Genomic DNA, 19,331 nt, shown 5'->3' with positions numbered 1-19,331 from the left:
GAGCTTTATTTTAAGTTTGTTTGTTGGAAAATTTAGAAAATTTGGATTCTACCTTTATGATTTGTATTTATTTTAAAAATAAATTGTAGTATATAATTTTCATTTACTTCACTATTATAATTCTCAAATAGTAAATATTATCTTATAAAATAACATTAAAATTATATTTGCAATTATTCACTTCCAAGGCTCCAAAACATTTTAGTAAATATCGTGTAATATTTGTAAATTCCACACTAAATCTTAATTAATTTGTTGTATTACAATTTTTAATTTAATTTATTCTAAAAAAATTAATTACCTTCTCCTAGAAACTTTGAATTTTTTAAAAAAATTGATTACATTCTCGAAGAAACTTTGTAGAGGTTTTTAAGGTGTCCTGGTATGATTTGTACTGCTTCAAAATATTAATTATGCATACCACCAATTATGTTTTTTTTGGGACATGAGACTCCCTCAGTAATTAAATGAATGTTGTATCTTCCCATGCAGACTTTCTCCAACATGCCATTTCCAACCTCTGTCAAACATAAATGTTCTACCCAAAGATTAAATTTGCTGCATTGGTTTGTGTGCTCTTATGACCTCTGTCAAACATAAATGTTCCACCAAGATTAAACTTTCCCACATAGGTTTGTGTGCTCTTTTATTCTTAGGAATTGCGTAAATGTCTTGGGCACACCTTTGCATCTTCAACAAACATCTTTTGACTCCCTCATTCTTCTCAAACACCCACCATATTCATCCTTCCAAAAAACATTGCAGGTCTGTTCTGTGAAGAATAAAATTTGGAAGAAAAAGACAAAAAAAATAGAATGAAGTTTTAAAAATGAAAAAAATGTTATTGACTATTATCAATATATTAAAGTCATTCAATATTATATATAAAATAATTCCATAAGATAAAATAATTAAATATAAAAAATATATGTTGATAATGTTCAAAAATACAGCTTTGTAGTCTGTTACTACACTTTGTTAATTAAAGAAAAACATGAATGAAGTTTTAAGAATGAAAGATCGTTACTCAACTCTGTTAATAGCAAAATAAGAGATTTTTGAAAGATAACTATTGATTAAACATGTTTAAAAAATCTAAATCATCTCGCACATAACTATTTATTCAACAGGTTTCACCTTTCTTATGTTGCTAAATGAGTTCATTCAACTATTTTGCCCAAAATCTTCATGGATGTCCTTGCCTCAATTAGTTAATGAATTTGACAGAGAAAAACTTGATCCAACTGTTAAATACTACAAAGAAATTGAGTTAGATATTGCATAGGGTAGAAGAAGAAAAGATTGGACAGAAGAAGAAAAGCATTGACCTTTTTTGGTGTTCTTCAATTAGTTAATGAATCACAAAGAAAAAGATGGGTCCAACAGAAGAATAATACAAAGAAAAATAGTTAGATACATAGAAGAGAAAACATCGGACAAGAGAAGAAAAACTTTTAGACATTTTTTCGCATTCTTCAATCATTTCATAAATCTCACAAAAAAACCTTGATCTAATAGACAAATACTACAAAGAAAAATAGTTACATATGATAGAAGAACAAAGAATCAAAGAGAAGAACAAAAGTTTTTACCTTTTGGGTGTTTTCCATATGTTTAAGAATTTGACCGGAAAACATTCATCAAAAATAGAAATGCTACAAAGAAAGGTAGTGAAATAGGTAGAAGAACTAAAAATATGAGAGAAGACGAAAAATTGTTACCTTTTTGTGTTATTCTTTACAGTATCCATGAATCTCACAAGAAAACATCAATCAAGCAGAAAAATACTACAAAGAAAAGTAGTTACATATGGTAGAAGAACAAAAAAATCACAGAGAAGAAGAGAAGTTGTTACCTTTTTGGTGTTCTTCACCGTGTTCGTGAATCTCACAAGAAAACATCCATCCAGCAGAGAAGAAATACAAAGAAAAGTGTTTAAATATGGTATAATAACAAAAAATCACAGAGAAGCAAAAAAGTTGTTACCTTTTTGGTGTTCTTCACGATGTTCATGAATTTGAGAGCAAAACATTTATTGATTAGCGTAGTTAAATATGGTAGAACAACGAAAAAATGCAAAAAAGTTGTTACCTTTTTGGTGTTCTTTGTTGTGCTCATGAATCTGAGAGCAAAACATCTCTCGAACGAAAAAATACAACCAAGAAAAGTAAATCTGAGAGCAAAACATTCATCCAACACATAAATACAACAAAAATAAGTAGATATGAGAGCAAAACATTCATCCAAATATGGTAGAAAAACGAAAAAACGCAAAAAAGTTGCTACCTTTTTTTGTGTTCTTCACTGTGCTCGTGAATCTGACTGCAAAACATCTATCGAACAGAGAAATACAACAAAGAAAAGTAGATCTGGGAGCAAAACATCCATACACAAAAATACAACAAAAATAAGTAGATCTGAGAGCAAAACATTCATTCATCTAACAGAGAAATACAACAAAAAAGTAGATCTGGCAGCAAAAAAATCATGCAACTAAGAAATACAATAAAAAAACTTAGTTAAATATGTTAGAACAACGAAGAAATGTAGAAAAATTGTTACCTTTTTGGTGTTACTCACTGTGCTCATGAATCTGAGAGCAAAAATTCCATCCAACCGAGAAATAAAGTTTGAGAAGAAGAAAATTGGTGTAAGGTAGATGGAGGACGAACACTGGTGGAGTAAGAGAGAAGAAGAAAAGTTGAGAGGCTGAGAGGAAGCTGAAGAGGTTTGAATGTGTGTGAGTGAGAAAGAGAGAGAAGAAGCTGAAGAGGTTTGAAAGAGGATGAGAAAGAGGTATTGTGTGTGGAACACGGAGAGTCAGAAAAAAAATAGTGTGAGAGTGATTTGTTTTTGAATTAATTTTTAATCTTCAAAATTCTAAGAGATTGACATGTAACCATATTTTCCTCTTGTAGAAAGTAAAATTTGAATGTAAATGGTTCAGAAATATTAAAATATTGAAGAAGTTGTCATTTATTAGTTTAGAATTGTATATAGTATTAAATGCCTACTTACTACTAACAAAAGGTACAACATATACCCTTTCTAAAAACTAAAAAATATAACTAAATCACTTTTCTTTATACCGTGTTACTTTTGGCAAGTATAAATACTAGGTAGTATGAATGTTAAAAACAATCCAAAATAAAGTGGAGTAAAAATTAAACCAGAACTTAAATAAGGGGTTGAACTATTTTACTTGTGGCACTTTCATTTCAATGGAGGAGCATGTAGAAATACAAGCAGATTAGGAGTATGAGCAGGTCCTTATCAAAACTTAAACCCCAACAGGAATTGCATAAAACCAAAACAAATAATTTTAATTAAGTTATTTCCCATGTGTGGATCATGGAGGAAGAAAACCAAAATATGTATAATTGTTAGTGTGGAGGTATGAAATAACAACTTTTGAAGAAACATCCATGGCAAATGTGTGGATCATGTTTTTTTCTTTTTTTCTTGCCTTGTCGCCTATGTTATATGGCAAGTATGTTACAAGTAGGTGAATGTATCTTTTGGTTTCCTATGTACCCCAAACCGCATTACTACAAACATCTATCCAGATTGGAGACATTAAATAAAATTACATGTGAATCGATATGGTTAGTTGTATCTTGGAGTTGATAGAGGGACCATAATCTTTATGTATTTCAAGGAAAAGTCCCTAACAAAGACAAAGTCACTAAATTCATTAAAGTGGTATGTTGGTTTAGTGACGTGGATTTTGGAAATTATGCATCTTCTATTTAGTACAATTGCTTAGGTGTATCTTTGCTTCTCTAGATAACTTTTGAATAATAAAAACAATAATATTGGGTTAATTTTATGTTGTTGTATCTCTTTGTTATAAAATCTTCCACCAAATTTATTTTCGGTTGCATATTCTTGACACACTTCTAGCATACTTTTTCTAAAACACACACTAAAAGAAAGTTGTGTATTATATAAATGGATACTATTAGTTAGTAATAACAAAAATTCGTTATAAATTTGAGTTTACCGACAATCAAAAATCCAACAACAAAATAGTTGTCAATGTTACTAACAGATTAAAAAGCTCCTCTCTTTCATTACACTTCCACTATTATCGTTGTCATTGCGTTTGTTGTCGTCAGTCACATCCATTGTCACCACCTTCACTCCTCCTCCTTCAACTTTGTTCATCATTGTCACTAAGTTGTTGTCCCACTACCATCGTCCTCGCGCCTTCACCTCCTCTTTTTGTTCTTCTTCTCACCCATATTCCTATATTGTATAAAAAAATTTCATCAAACTTGATGAAAAATATACCACTCATTTCACCGATAAATTTTACCAACAATCTTGTTTTTGTCGATAAAAATTCATCGGTAATTATGAAAATTCTAGTAATGACATTAAAAAATAGTATTTTTTATTTATAAAAATCACGTCTAAAATATGAAAAAAAAATTGAAATAAAACTTAGAAATAATCATATCACTAGTTTTTCATTGCTGAAAAGTTGTTTCTTGGTGATAATAAAATTTAAGAATTCTATTCCCTTGACTCATAATTAGGACAGTGTAAGAAGAATAAAATGAAAAAACATAAATAATTTTTAATTTAACTTTTCGATGTCATTTTTTTCGTTTACACATATAATTATATGACTTGTGGATGACATCAATTACAAATAAATTAACTGTACCTGATCGATACTATTTCGGTGCGGAACCAGACGATCTCAAGAACCCTCTGTGTCGAACCTCCTCCTGGTCCTCCCTGGACTCCTCCTGAGCCTCCCAGCCGTCTGCACTCCGAGGGTGGGGGTACTTGCAGGCACTCCGACGCTCAAGTTAGAGAGTGATTGATATGAGTAGTAGTAGGTTAATCAGAAAAGTGTACCTTTACCTGTTCACTTAGGCCTTAATTTATACTAATTTCTTAATGGACCTGTTATTATTATTTGCGGGTCGTTCGTATTCGAGGATCGATTCTTTCCCTTTTCGACTGAGGTTGCACGCATCAGTTCTTTCTTTATTGGCTAAGATTGTTCTTCTGTATCTTGTTAAAGATCAGCTCTTTCCATTCTGAGTTTTGTCCGTCTGTACTTCTCAAATATCAACTCCTTCCTTTTTTGGGGTTTGGCCGTCTGTACTTCTCAAATATCAACTCCTTCCTTTTTTGGGGTTTTGTCGTCTGTACTTCTCAAATATCAACTCCTTCCTTTTTGGGGTTTGGTCGTCTGTACTTCTCAAATATTAACTCCTTCCTTTTTGGGGTTTGGCCGTCTGTACTTCGCAAATATCAACTCCTTCCTTTTTTGGGGTTTGGCCGTCTGTACTTCTCAAATATCAACTCCTTCCTTTTTGGGGTTTGGCCATCTGTACTTCGCAAATATCAACTCCTTCCTTTTTTGGGGTTTGGCCGTCTGTACTTCTCAAATATCAACTCCTTCCTTTTTGGGGTTTGGCCGTTTGTACTTCTCAAATATCAACTCCTTCCTTTTTGACTAAGATTGCACGCTGCTCCTCTGTACCTCTGCGCCATAATCATATGTTCCATCTGCCACTCCCTTGGGCCGGGATGCACTCGACCAAAAGGGGCCGAGATATATTCGGCCATCACACTTATTGGGCCCTCTGTGTTGTGTTGGAGAAAAGGTGAAAAGCAATTACCCCAGTGACCGAGCCACAACGAATGTGCCTCGTACTTGGGCCGGGGTGATCTCGGCCATTTCTGTTTTATTGGGCCGGGATGTACCCGGCCATACACCAACACCAGCCCCCCCAGTCTCGTAGTGAACGAAGTGAAACAAGAGGCTGAAATGTGTAAAATCGAGTATAAAGGAAAGAAAGAGTGTGGTTGGCCGAGATGTACCGGACCATTCCTGGACGGGATATACCCGGCCATTCCTGGCTAGGATGTGTTTGTGACGCTGCCAACATGTGTCTTGGCCGAGATGTACCTGACCTTTCCTGGCCGTGATGTACCCGGCCATTCCTGGCTGGGATGTGGTTGTGATGCTGCCAACATGTGTCTTGGCCGAGATGTACCCGGCCATTCCTGGCCGAGATGTGGTTGGCCTCTTGCCCTACGAGGTTATTAAGTTCGCTTTTGTGTGTTGTTATGTGTCATCTTTGTCGTATTTATTTTATCAATAGGGGGATCATCTAGGGCGATGAAGCTTCCTTTCCCATTGATATAGATATGAGGGGATCATCTAGGGCGATGAAGCTTCCTTTCTCATTGATACAGATATGAGGGGATCATCTGGTTTGATGAAGCTTCCTTTCCCACAGAGAGAATGCTAAGAAAGTATTTGATTGATGCACTTGATTTAGATGTGTGCGTGCTTCAGCGATGAAAAATGTAAGCGTAGAATAATAATAATGAAAAATTATGTTTTATTTATTGCTACGATGCCTCATTAAAACCTTCTTGACCAAAACCATCCTTAGGTTAAAAAAGATCAAGGTAGGAAAGAGTACACCACTTATTATGCAATCAATCCACAAATCGTTCGTAAGAAGTCTGAAAATAAAAATAAGCATTTAACAAAACTAACTGTAATACTTCAGATGTAAGGTGTTCCAGGTTGTTGGAATAGAGACACCTGATAGGTGTTCCCATCTGTATGCGTATTTACCCACAACTTCCTTAACACGGAGTGGCCCTATTCCCCGTTGGGAGAGAACTTCCCCTCGTGTTTCCGGGCAGCACTTGCCATTCGCCACACTAGATTTCCCTGGTGAAAAGACTTGGGTTTGATTTTGGTATTGTAGCGGTGTTGGGCTCTCAACTTGGTGTAATGGTCTTTCTCTCAAGCTGTCTGCGTAGCATTTGCGCGCAGTTGGCTGGTCCACAGGTACAGTGACTATGTCTCCCGAAGTTGACGGAAATTTTATAGCTAAGTGATATGTAGATATCACCGCACCAAGTATGTTCAACGAAGGTCTCCCTACCAAAATATTATAAGAGGTGTCAGCGTCAACAATAAGGTATCGAATTTTTACCATTCGCGTCGTTCTCCCTACTCCGAATTTGGTGAACAAATCAATGTAGCCCTTTGTATTCACTCGCTCCCCTGAGAAGCCCACGATCGGTTCTGAGTACTGTTGGATTTTCCCTTCTGGAATTCTCAGCTTTCTGAAAGTGCCCCAGTATAGGATGTCCACCGAACTACCTGGGTCCACCAGGGTTTTCCTTACTGCGAAGTCCTTGATCTCTACTGATATCACCATTGGGTCGTCATGCTGAGGGTCAATCGCTTGGAAATCATCATCTCGGAACGTGATGGGTGGCATGTGCCGCTTGGGACATACTGTTATGGCATTGACACTTTGAATTGCTCGTACGTATTTCTTTCTTGCGGACGTAGTGGCTCCACCTCCTGCAAAGCCTCCTGAAATATAGTTGATCACCCCTCTCAATGGCTTCTCCCTCACATCTTGTTCATCATCTTCCTCGGGCTCAACCCTCCTTCTGGTGCCTTCTTCTCGCATCTCCTGGTACCTTGATGTTCTTCGTGGTCGCTCCTCATATCTACCTTTTCGCTCTTCTCTGGAAGAGAATCCCCCTTCCTCCCGTTTGACAAATCTTCTTAGGTGTCCTGCTTGTATAAGCTCTTCGATTTTATTTTTCAGGACAAAACAATCCTCCGTTGTGTGTCCATAATTCTGATGATACTGACAATGCTTAGTGGTATCCGCGTTTGGGGGAGTCGGGACCCTTTGAGGGGTTGTTATTAGGTCGGCATTCAAGGCCTCCTCCAAAATTCTCTCTCTGTTAGACACGGGGGGTGTGTACCTGTTGTACTTTGGTTGTCTAGAGTCCTTGAACCTACTGTCAGGTCGCGGCGCTAACACCCTTTCTCTGTCAATGTATTTCTTTTTCCGAGTGTCTGATTGGGTCGTACTGCGAAACTCCTTTAATTCTTCCATCTGCATAAATTTGGTTGCCCTAGTTCGGAGCTCGTCCAGATTGCTCACGGGCTTCTTGCACAGACTGTCAACGAATGGGCCAGGCTTTAACGCTGTTATAAGGTGGTGCATGGCGACCTCAAGATTTAGATTAGAGATATTCAACGATATCTTTCCGAAACGCTCCATAAACTCTCGCAGAGATTCTCCCTTCTCCTGTCGTATATTTACTAACGCCAAAGAAGTGAGATGGTGTGGCTTACTGGTGGCGAACTGAATGCCGAAACGGGTGACCAACGTATCGAAACAATCAATAGAGTTAGGTGGTAATCGTGTGAACCAGTTGAGTGTCGGACCCTTCAGGGACGTTGGAAACACACGACAAAGAATTGCGTCCTCTGAAGTGTACAACCCTGCTTGGGTGGTGAATACGTCCACGTGCTCCTCTGGATCAGTAGTGCCATCGTACTGGCTCATAGTCAATCCCTTCCAGCGTGCAGGAAGTTCTACCTCCATGATCCCGTCCACGAAGGGGTGGCGTCTGGCTGTTCTGGGTCTCGCGCCTGTTTGGTTGGTGGTTGTCTGTACCCTGAATCCATTTCGTCCTGTGCCGCCCTCTCCTTCTCCATTACTGTGAGATTCTTCCCTTTGTTGGGAATTTTGCTCAAGTTGCCTTCGCAACCGCTGGTTCTCCTCTCTCAGGGCATTTATCTCTTCTTCATTCTTGCGTCTCAATTCCTCCAACTGGCGGTTCATCTCTCGTTGCATCTCCGCTGCTACTGTATTTTGATCGACTGCTGCTCTTGTTGACACCATCCTTCTTGAGAATTGTCTGGTCCCACGGTGGGCGCCAATTGTACCTGATCGGTACTATTTCGGTGCAGAACCAGACGATCTCAAGAACCCTCTGTGTCGAACCTCCTCTTGGTCCTCCCTGGACTCCTCCTGAGCCTCCCAGCCGTCTACACTCCGAGGGTGGGGGTACCTGCAGGCACTCTGACGCTCAAGTTAGAGAGTGATTGATATGAGTAGTAGTAGGTTAATCAGAAAAGTGTACCTTTACCTGTTCACTTAGGCCTTAATTTATACTAATTTCTTAATGGACCTGTTATTATTATTTGCGGGCCGTTCGTATTCGAGGATCGATTCTTTCCCTTTTCGACTGAGGTTGCACGCATCAGTTCTTTCCTTATTGGCTAAGATTGTTCTTGTGTATCTTGTTAAAGATCAGCTCTTTCCATTCTGAGTTTTGTTCGTCTGTACTTCTCAAATATCAACTCCTTCCTTTTTTGGGGTTTGGCCGTCTGTACTTCTCAAATATCAACTCCTTCCTTTTTTAGGGTTTTGTCGTCTGTACTTCTCAAATATCAACTCCTTCTTTTTTGGGGTTTGGCCGTCTGTACTTCTCAAATATCAACTCCTTCCTTTTTGGGGTTTGGCCGTCTGTACTTCGCAAATATCAACTCCTTCCTTTTTTGGGGTTTGGCCGTCTGTACTTCTCAAATATCAACTCCTTCCTTTTTGGGGTTTGGCCATCTGTACTTCGCAAATATCAACTCCTTCCTTTTTTGGGGTTTGGCCGTCTGTACTTCTCAAATATCAACTCCTTCCTTTTTGGGGTTTGGCCGTTTGTACTTCTCAAATATCAACTCCTTCCTTTTTGACTAAGATTGCACGCTGATCCTCTGTACCTCTGCGCCATAATCGTATGTTCCATCTACCACTCCCTTGGGCCGGGATGCACTCGGCCAAAAGGGGCCGAAATATATTCGGCCATCACACTTATTGGGCCCTCTGTGTTGTGTTGGAGAAAAGGTGAAAAGCAGTTACCCCAGTGACCGGGCCACAACGAATGTGCCTCGTACTTGGGCCAGGGTGATCTCGGCCATTTCTGTTTTATTGGGCCGGGATGTACCCGGCCATACACCAACATTAACAAAAGTTAATATTCATTGTATTAAATAACTATGTTTCCATCTATTTATTAGCAGTTATTCGTCTAGAAAAAATTTGGAAATACACTCGCTGTTATAGTTGTCAAAATAAGTTGAAACTCGTAAGTTTATCTAGTCCACCATGGATTCAAGCCTGGTTAGGTTTAAAGTAATTTGAAAATTTGAGTTCAGGTCAAAAATGAATTTGGCCCACTATGAACTCGACTCACCCGGGTTGAACTCGTGGTGAACGTTGGTTCACCAACACGGACATAAAAAATATTATTATTGGGATTATTTTTTTTACTTTATTTAGATTTATGATTTAGTTTTTGGGATGAATGATTATTTATTGTCTAACAGGAGAAAAAATAAATTTTTAAAATAGGTTTGGACATTTTGGATTTTGGTTACATATTAGAAAGAAATGTTAGGTTGAGAAAAAAAAATATTAATTTTTTTAATTAAGGGGATCAATCCATTTAACCCACCAACCCATGGTGGGTTGGGTTTTGCTCAAATTTCTAGAGTTCACTAATAAGTGGGTCGGATTGGGTTAGGTCACTATATGTGTTCACTTATGATGAGGATTGTTTTGGGGAAAAGGAAGACAATGAATTTAAGTGGATTAGAGGGTTGTGAAGTTTGTGTTGTTCACTTAAAGTTTGTGTTTGGATCTATAACAACAAACCAAAATTAATTATGCTTAATAATACTAATATTAATTATAATATTAAAAATTTATAATATTAATTACCAAGATCAATAATTATGAAAGGTTAGTAATCAGATTGATAATAATAATATTATTAATAATAGTAACAATTATACTATAGTAATATTATTAATTATTATAATTATTTGTATAGTAATAATAATAATAATCCTCTCTTCATCCCTTTAAATCCATCCACCCACTCTCCTTCAAATTCTCTCCCCAATCCAAACATTCCCTAATGGTGTGTTTGGATGAGGTAATTTAAGAGAATAATTCATTTATTTGGAGGATTTGAATTTATTTTAAGTAAAATGGTTTGTTTGAACGAGGAAATTAAAAAGGAAATTGAAATTGAGGAATTTTAAGAAGGTATTTCAAATCACTAAAATAGTATAATTTGAAATTCACTCAAAAAGGAAGGAAATTAAAATTCCACAATTTGTGGAAATCCTCATTGTTCAAGATTACAGGTGTTAATTTGGCCCAAATGACCTATATGACCTAGATGGGTCAGGTCGGCCCGACGACATACACGGGCCAGGTCGGCCAGACGATCCAGACAGACCAGGCAGGCCCGACGACCTAGATGGGGCGGGGCGGGTGATGACCTAAACGGGTCGGGCTGAGACGACACAGTCTTAAATTTGTCCAAATTTGGATGAGTTGACCTCGACCGAAATTTGGAAAAATTTGGTCGAGTCAGCACTAGCCGAAATTTGGCCGAATGTGACCGAGTTGTCTTCTACTGAAATTTGACCAAATTGGACTGAGTTTACAATGACCAAAATTTGGTCGAGTTGGCTAGATCAAAATTTGACCGAATTTAAATATTTTAAGTTGATAATTATATTTGTTAAATTTAATTTCAAAATTTATATATTAATATAAATATTATTAAAATGAAATTTTATCTCATAAGCAAAATTCAATTATTTTATCCAAACAAGAAATTAAAATTTAAGGTATTACAATTATTCTATCCAAACAGATTATTTAGAAAATGCAGAGAATTCAATTGTAAGAATTTCAAATGCAATGCATTTCAATTTCTTATAATTGTTGAAAAGCTTTATCCAAACACAAGGTGAGGGATTTGGTTTGAGGTGAAAGTGACTGGATTTAGAAATAAAGTTGGTGAGTGATTTGATTGGTGTGATAGATTAAAAATTAAGTTTAGTTGAAAGAAAAACAAGAATACCAAATTTTCCTTGATGTTGAAAATAATCTAAAATTATATTTAGATGAGTTAGATTTATTTAATAAAAAATATTTAAATGAATAAATAAAAAAATATTTTAATAAAAAAATAATAATAATACAATATTTTTACTTCATTTTTTTTTTATAAAAAATTTAGAAATTTGGGAAGAAATAATAAACAATTTAATAAATGCATGTGAATTAATGTTAATTAAGAAAATGAAAAATGAAACGATGGCATAATGGGAATCTTACTTAAATGACCCTTAAAACATCACACAAAAATGATCAAATAAGGAAATCCTGATGTTCTTTCTTTTCCCTCCCTCTCAAATTCTTAAAAGTGAACAATTAACCCATCTTTAAATCATGTCTATCTAATCCTTCTCTACAATAAATTCATTCAAGAGAACATAAGAAAATAATCAACCCACAGTGAACTGAATAGACCGAGTGACCCATTTTAACACTCCTCAAAAAATAATTCAAATTTCTTATCACTAAAAACTATACCAAAAGATGGTCTGTGATATTTTACGTCAATAATAAATTACATTAAAGCGGTAAACGTAAAATCATAACTTAGCACCATTAAGGGATTAATGTCAGCATTAAGTCGTTAATGTGATTGAGTGTGAGAAAAAGGTGAAGAAGAAAGTGATTAAGATTTTTGAAACACATGCCATGAAAGACTTAACTTAACCCACACCTTAAGATGTAATGTATTATAATGGGTTATTTCATTATTATATGTACCACTCGCTAATACTAAAGATAAGCCATTTCCATGTCTTGTTTTGGCCCTCCACTAACACCCCATTCAAGTGCCAAACCACCAATCACCACCACTTTTAATGCCTTTCTGATATTTATCTATTAATTCCTTCCAGCCTCACAATTTTCAATACAACACTTCTGCTATCGACACCTCACATTTTTTTTTCTTCAACCCATTAATCACTGTGCCCAAAAACTAAACTCAAAATCATGTTCATGCTTTTAATTTTAAATATTATATGAAAAACAACCTTTTCACAAGAAAACAACATCGAACACGTATCACTGTTCTAGTGGATATGGACGACAGATATCACTACACAAGGCGTTTTACATCAATTTTGAAAGTCAAACAAACAAAATCACTGCATATATATTATCTTCAGTACATTATCATTTACTAATTTTTAAAAATACATAACAAGAATAACTATGCATAATGAATAAAACCATTTTTATGAAATAATAATATCCCATTGTTTGGACAGTTATATTGTTACATAAAAGAGAAAAATGAAATATGAAAACTTGTGGTCAATGCCATGCTACATGCACACATCCAATTTGCTCAGCATGCGATTTATGAACATCGATATTTATATAATCATGTCTATCCGAATCACTTACCACTATCCCCTTTTTTCTGGAAATTTTAACTTTACTATTTTATCCCAAACAGAGGATTTTCCAATTATATTAAGAGTCGATCCAAATCATATCTCCACTTTCAATTAAGTATATCCCTGTATCATCATATATTTTTTTCTTTTTTATCAGTATTAAAGAATATATTAATATAGAACACTTGGATGCTCTAATCTTTATACACAAAAACTCAAAAAAAAAAATATAAAACAAAAAGTATATAGTTTTTATATTTCTTTTTCAGCAAAGAATGAATAAATTAAAGAAGAGAACATATGGGGTGCTCTAACCCTTTTACAAAAAGATCAATAACATATACAAAAAGATGCAGAAGCTTGACATCGAAACCTTTCAAAACATGACAGCCAATAACTAGAGATCCATCAAAGATTAAAAAGACCCTAAAGAAGATGCACATGAGACTAAAGCAGTAGCCACAAACTTGTTCTGCTGCTCCAAAATACACAACCAAAAACAGAGACAGAAAGGCCCTACACATGAATAGGTATAGGCAAAGTGTCACTAGTGCAATACCCCCTTTTGGCCCCGATTATTTTCAAGATTCTGCCTCGGTTTAAGAACCGAGGCATATTAAAGCGAGGCCAAAAGGCACCCCCTTTTGGCCTCGGTCATTACCCGAAGCCATAGATCTCTTTTCTGCCTCGATTGCAGAGAGACCGAAGTCATAGATTCAATATTTTTTTAAAAAAAATAAAAAAATTCGCAGGACCGAAGCCATAGATCTTCACGCTGCCACCACAACCATTGAAGACGCAACATCACCACCATCATTTCCACTGCAACGTCGGCGCGAGCTCCACCTTTGCACATCGAACCAGATTTGCGACCACCATGGCAGCAGCGGAGACATATCCTTCATTACAGCAGCGAACCAGAACAGCGCCAGCATCAATCACGTGAGAACACACCAGAGACGCGAGTTCAGCCACCATAGTTCCATTCTTCATCTCACCGGCAGCACCCATCGCGAATCCTTCGCGCAGTCCACCAAGCAGTGACGAGAACTCCATCGTTCAGCCATTGACGCCGCAGCAGCAGCGGAAACCGTAACCACCTACACCACCGTTTTATCGCTGCACCTCGCCTCATCTTCAGCAACACATGCACTTTCGTGAGCCACCGTGAATGCCAATACTGCACCACTCACCATGGAAGTGCCTGGAATAGTTGCAACAGCGAACATAACTTCCACACCACCATGCAAACGCAACAGCAGCAGGCAGTCCATCACACCTGGGGTTCGCGCAGAGAGAATTAGGGAAGAAGATGAATAGTGATCGGGGTTCACGATTTGGGGATTTTAACAGGCTCAATAGCCTCGGTCGAAGGGGACCCGAAACCAAAGGGGCGGCGCTGATGAAATTTTTAAATTAGGGTTTCTGGACAGGGTTATAGGCTTCGGTTCTATTTCAACCGCGGCCTAAAACTGCCCAATATTGCCTCGGTCGAAAAGCAACCGAGTTCAAATGTGTTCTCGCTGGCGCCAATTTAAAATTTTCATTTCTGGGCTGCCTAATAGGCTTCGGTTCTTAAGGAACCGAGGCCTAAAGCTGCTTACGACACCAGTTGTTTGTAGAACCGAAGCAATTTAGGTTGCTGAAATTGCAAAACTGCCACCGCCTCCTTATAGGCTTCGGTTCCGCCATAACCGAGGCCTATAAGGCGAGGTAAAATATCAAATCTGCACTAGTGCGTATAGAATGATGCATTCTAAGGTCATCAATACCATGGAACCCAATTAGGAGCCAAACATAACCTGAAGCAATAAGACATAATCAACATAACCTGGACAGATTTCCACACCGAACTGAAGAGCTCAAAGTCCTCATCTAAATGGAGAAAAGTTGAGGAACATAGTCATGAGAGAAAGACAAGGTTGTGCTTATCCCAAGTATGTTCAGGTTCCACTTAAACAATATACATCCCTGTTAAAAAGGTCATGCTAAGAACACACAGTAGTTATCATATCATAAGGATTTAAGCACGAGAGAGGTGAAAAAACCCAATCACTATATGAAAAATTTACTAAGGGAATTTTGTGTTTCATCCAAACCCAAGCTGTCACTTGTGCTAAACCAAATATTTCGTCAGGATCAACTTTCCTTTGTTTGAAGATTACCCCATTCCTATGTTTCCAGATTTCCTCCACTATTGCTAACTACATGTCTCTCCATATAAAGTGTTTAAAATTCTCCCAAGCTTTAAAATGGTGCACAGAGCTCACCCCAGCCATTTATCACATAGGTTCCACATCTTTTGAGCTACTCTACAGGAAGAGAAAAGGTAGTCTACACTCACCGCACTTGCTTGGTACAACTCACAAAGATTATGTTGTAGTAAAACAATCTAAGAGACATACATACATCTAAAACCAATAAAAAACAACATTGAACGTAAGTTTTTCAAGCCCCAAACATGACTTTTATTTAAAGTGATAACATATATGTTGCAATGCTAAAATTTTATACTTTATTATATTGTATAAAATTTATTTTTCTCTTAACTCCATTCCCAATAATTCAAATTTTAGCATTACGTATCAGACACCGAATCGTTAAGAATTTCAGATTCAATCGTAGTTGTAAATCTAACCGTTCGTTATGACATTATATTTGAATTGTTGCCTTGTTAGTTAGACATATTATATATAATACTTAGTTTGAAACATAGTTTGCAGGTAAAAAAAAAAATTAATATTAAATATATTTCACATGTTTATGGAGTTGTATATATATGTATGGGCACAAAGAAAGCAAATTGCAAAACACAGAAGCTAGGTATAGTGATATATCAGTAGGATCAATGGGTTCTCTCCCCCACGTAGTAGAGGACTGTTTGGGCTTTCTCCAACTCTTTAGCGACGGTTCTATTTTCCGTTCCAACGATATAGAGTTCAAAATTTCAGCCGTTCAAGATCACTCCGTAACCTTCAACGACTATCTCTTCCACAAGAGATTCAACCTTTCTCTTCGCTTCTACAAACCCCAAAGCGTAACGCTCAACACCAACAAGCTTCCTATTGTGATTTTCCTTCACGGTGGAGGCTTCTGCTTCGGTTCGCGCACGTGGCCCCATATTCACAACTGTTGCACGCGCCTCGCCTCGGGTCTCCAGGCCGTCGTCCTCTCGCCGGACTACCGCCTCGCGCCGGAACACCGCCTTCCGTCGGCGGTGGATGACGCGGTGGAGGCCGTGAGGTGGCTCCAGAGGCAGGGACTGAGGCTGAAGGAGGATGAAAACGGTGGGGACTCCTGGCTGGGTAGTGACGTTGACTTTGACCGCGTGTTTGTCGTCGGAGACTCCTCTGGCGGGAACATTGCGCACCACCTCGCGGTTCGGTTGGGGTCCGGTTCGAGTGAGATGGACCCGGTTCGGGTACGAGGTTACGTGTTGTTTGCGCCGTTTTTTGGCGGGGAGGTTCGGACCAAGTCTGAGGAAGGTCCACCAGAGCACATGCTGAACCTTGAGTTATTGGACAGGTGAGGCTAAGCACTTTTCTCTCCCTTCATTCCAACCTAATCATATATATCACTTTACATTCTTTTTCCATACCAAAAGTTTAATCTATAATATAAAACTTTGACACAGATTAACTAATCCATAATGTATGAAAAATATCTATTTAATTATGAAAAGATTAATTTCCAATAAACGTTTCACAGTATCATAAAATGTCGGCTCAAAATATTCCCCCTACAAACTCAGATATAACACTTTTAAATTCATGAAATAACAAAAAATTAGTCTCATAAAAGAAATGAAAATGATTTTTTCTTTGATGAGATTTTCACAAAAGTTTCATAAATACTGAATAAACCTTTTAGGGACCAAAAAGTTTGGAACCCCCTAAAGCTTTGGGCAGACTCTCTTATTATTGGATGATATATACCTACTTTGTTTTATTATTTTACTTATATCCTATTTTTCTCTCTCTATTTTATATCACGTAACTTGTTATATTCATCGTTTTTTTTTTCTCTGTATTTTTTTCCTACTCCAATCCACACCAAGTAGGGTGGACATTTATAACTTTCTATCTACTTGAGTGTCATGTTTATTTTTTATTTCAGTAACTAACCTACTTTCTTAAATTCTTTTGTGTTTGTGCAAAGTCTTTTATTTTTTCTCAATATTGTGGTTTGAGTATGAAGTGGTTCCACTGGTGTGTGAATTGGCTCTCAGAGTTAATGAATATGCATGGACCCACTTTCACCCCACTTGTTTTCGTTTTGGCCATAAATGGGAAAGGAATATGCGATGATTAAGACTTGCGCTACGCGTGTTTTAAAATTTCCCTACACTTAAATAATTTTGATGCTCCTTTTACATTAATATATATATATATATATATATATATATATATATATATATATATAATTACAAGTTTAAAATAAATATGTTAAAATAATTCATTACTAAAAACACGTGAATGCATTTACAAAATAAAATATTCAATTATTGAAATTTAGTAATAACGTTGTATATTTAACATGTAAACAAATTGAAAACATAACATATTTAACGTTTTGAAATTTTATTAAACGAATAATGTCACCACATTATGAATAATTATGCTATTATTCATTTTATATGTGAAAAATGTTAAAAAGCTAATGTCACCATATTATAAATATTTTTATTTGAACGAAATTTACTCGGATAAAAGATCTTTATGATTTTGCAAGAGAAAGTAAGTATACAATAAAATTTATTTTTTAAATAATTACAATTTATAATACGAAATGTTAGGTTTTAAATTCCACGACAATCAAGATGGAAAAAGTGATTAGTGGTGACATTTGGCTAAACCCTCTTCCACACTTCTTTATGTTACCATCTTCTAGTGACCAATACGATGTATGAAAAAGTTAGACGCAATTTATAAATAATTTATATATTAAAATGATAATACTTTATATTTTTTATTAAGAAATTAAATTCATATAAACAAGATGCCTAGTACGTAGTGACGTGTACAACATTAACATTAAACAATACAACATGCCTATTCAACATTATTAAACAAAATAAATGGTTATTATTATTTGGAACAGATTTTGGAGGTTGTCGATGCCTTTGGGAGAATCGAGAGACCACCCATTGGCGAATCCGTTTGGAGCTAGAAGCCCGAATCTTGAAGAAGTGAAGCTTGATCCTATTTTGGTGATAGTTGGTGGCAATGAATTGCTTAAGGATAGAGCACAAGACTATGCTAGAAGGTTAAAAGAACAAGGCAAAGACATTGAATACCTTGAGTTTGAGGGGTGCGAGCATGGGTTTTTCACACATGATTCATATTCCTCACAACTTGCAGAAGAGGTCATCCAAATCCTTAAACGATTCATGCTTCAGACTTCTACTTGATTAGACCCATCACGGGTTCAAAGATAATTATGTAATTAGGTTAATTAGTCTATATTTCTTTTAGCTCAATGAAGTGGTTATGGAAATGAATTGTATCCGTCAATTTCAATGGTGTGTAAGTGTAGTTTTTCATTGGAGATCGTAGTCATTAAGTACTTTTCTTAGTTGTTGGTGCTATTACTTTTGAATTGTATAGTATGCGAGTTAAAGATTTCAATTAATCTTATAATAATAAATTTAAGGTTTGCTATTTCCAAATTAATCAAATTTGTGTTGTGTCTTTTCTTCTAACTCCAACAAAAATCAAAAAGTAGATAAACACATTAGTCTATATTAGATTGGAGGGGAAATTTTCAATTAGAGTATATCCATAAGTATCTTTTACATGTATTGTTATTTATCTTAACATGTTTGAGGGGGATTCATTAGAGATAAATAAAACCAATGAAAATGCACCAATCTAAGAAAATTTCATATTACTAACAGCCACTTCGATAATAGCACAAATTTATCGGTAAATCGTATGTACTGATGAACTATCAACGGATAGAAATTTGTTGATAAAATGATCGTCGGTAAAGTTTATCAACGGATATAAAAATTCATTGATAAGTATCGATAATCTCAAATCCGTTTGTAATTGTCTGCTAGTAAATATGTTAGTAATATCCATTAGTAAAATGTGTGATTGAGTTTTCTTTTTCCTCTTCTTCCTTTTTTTTCTATTTATTTTCGTTCCTCCTCGTCATCGACTAGTCGTAGTGCTACCACCACCACTCCAAATCA

The 19,331-nt window shown here is 36.3% G+C and overlaps 2 protein-coding genes and 1 long non-coding RNA gene across 3 annotated transcripts; 1 reads left to right on the top strand and 2 right to left on the bottom strand.

Annotated features, from left to right (window-relative positions):
* Positions 1 to 382: 382 nt before the first annotated feature.
* Positions 383 to 2,744, bottom strand: LOC146885763 (uncharacterized). Its single transcript, XR_014995515.1, has 4 exons — positions 2,563 to 2,744; positions 2,287 to 2,369; positions 1,138 to 2,173; positions 383 to 772 (listed from the first exon to the last, which is right to left on the bottom strand). It is a non-coding gene; the product is annotated as an uncharacterized LOC146885763 (long non-coding RNA).
* Positions 2,745 to 6,527: 3,783 nt separating this feature from the next.
* LOC114188456 (uncharacterized) lies at positions 6,528 to 8,702 on the bottom strand. The gene has a single exon (XM_028077031.2). It carries the CDS (start codon positions 8,700 to 8,702, stop codon positions 6,528 to 6,530), a length of 2,175 nt encoding a protein of 724 aa, XP_027932832.2.
* A 7,220-nt stretch (positions 8,703 to 15,922) lies between these two features.
* Positions 15,923 to 18,818, top strand: LOC114187252 (strigolactones hydrolase CXE15-like). The gene is made up of 2 exons (XM_028075446.2): positions 15,923 to 16,660; positions 18,236 to 18,818. Exons 1-2 carry the CDS (start codon positions 15,984 to 15,986, stop codon positions 18,543 to 18,545), a joined length of 987 nt encoding a protein of 328 aa, XP_027931247.1. The 5' UTR covers positions 15,923 to 15,983; the 3' UTR covers positions 18,546 to 18,818.
* Positions 18,819 to 19,331: the final 513 nt, after the last annotated feature.

Source organism: Vigna unguiculata, chromosome 6 (genome assembly GCF_037176805.1).
Source record: "Vigna unguiculata cultivar grain cowpea cultivar isolate G323 ecotype 2 chromosome 6, ASM3717680v1, whole genome shotgun sequence".
Lineage (NCBI taxonomy): Eukaryota > Viridiplantae > Streptophyta > Magnoliopsida > Fabales > Fabaceae > Vigna > Vigna unguiculata.
The sequence above is the reverse complement of the archived record's forward strand: the minus strand, read 5'-3'. Positions and strand labels throughout refer to the sequence as shown.

Coding starts and splice junctions, on each gene's coding strand:
- LOC114188456 (XM_028077031.2), bottom strand. CDS start 8,702: ATGGTGTCAACAAGAGCAGCAGTCGATCAAAATACAGTAGCAGCGGAG.
- LOC114187252 (XM_028075446.2), top strand. CDS start 15,984: ATGGGTTCTCTCCCCCACGTAGTAGAGGACTGTTTGGGCTTTCTCCAA. Junction 16,661..18,235: donor AACCTTGAGTTATTGGACAG/GTGAGGCTAAGC, acceptor TATTTGGAACAG/ATTTTGGAGGTTGTCGATGC.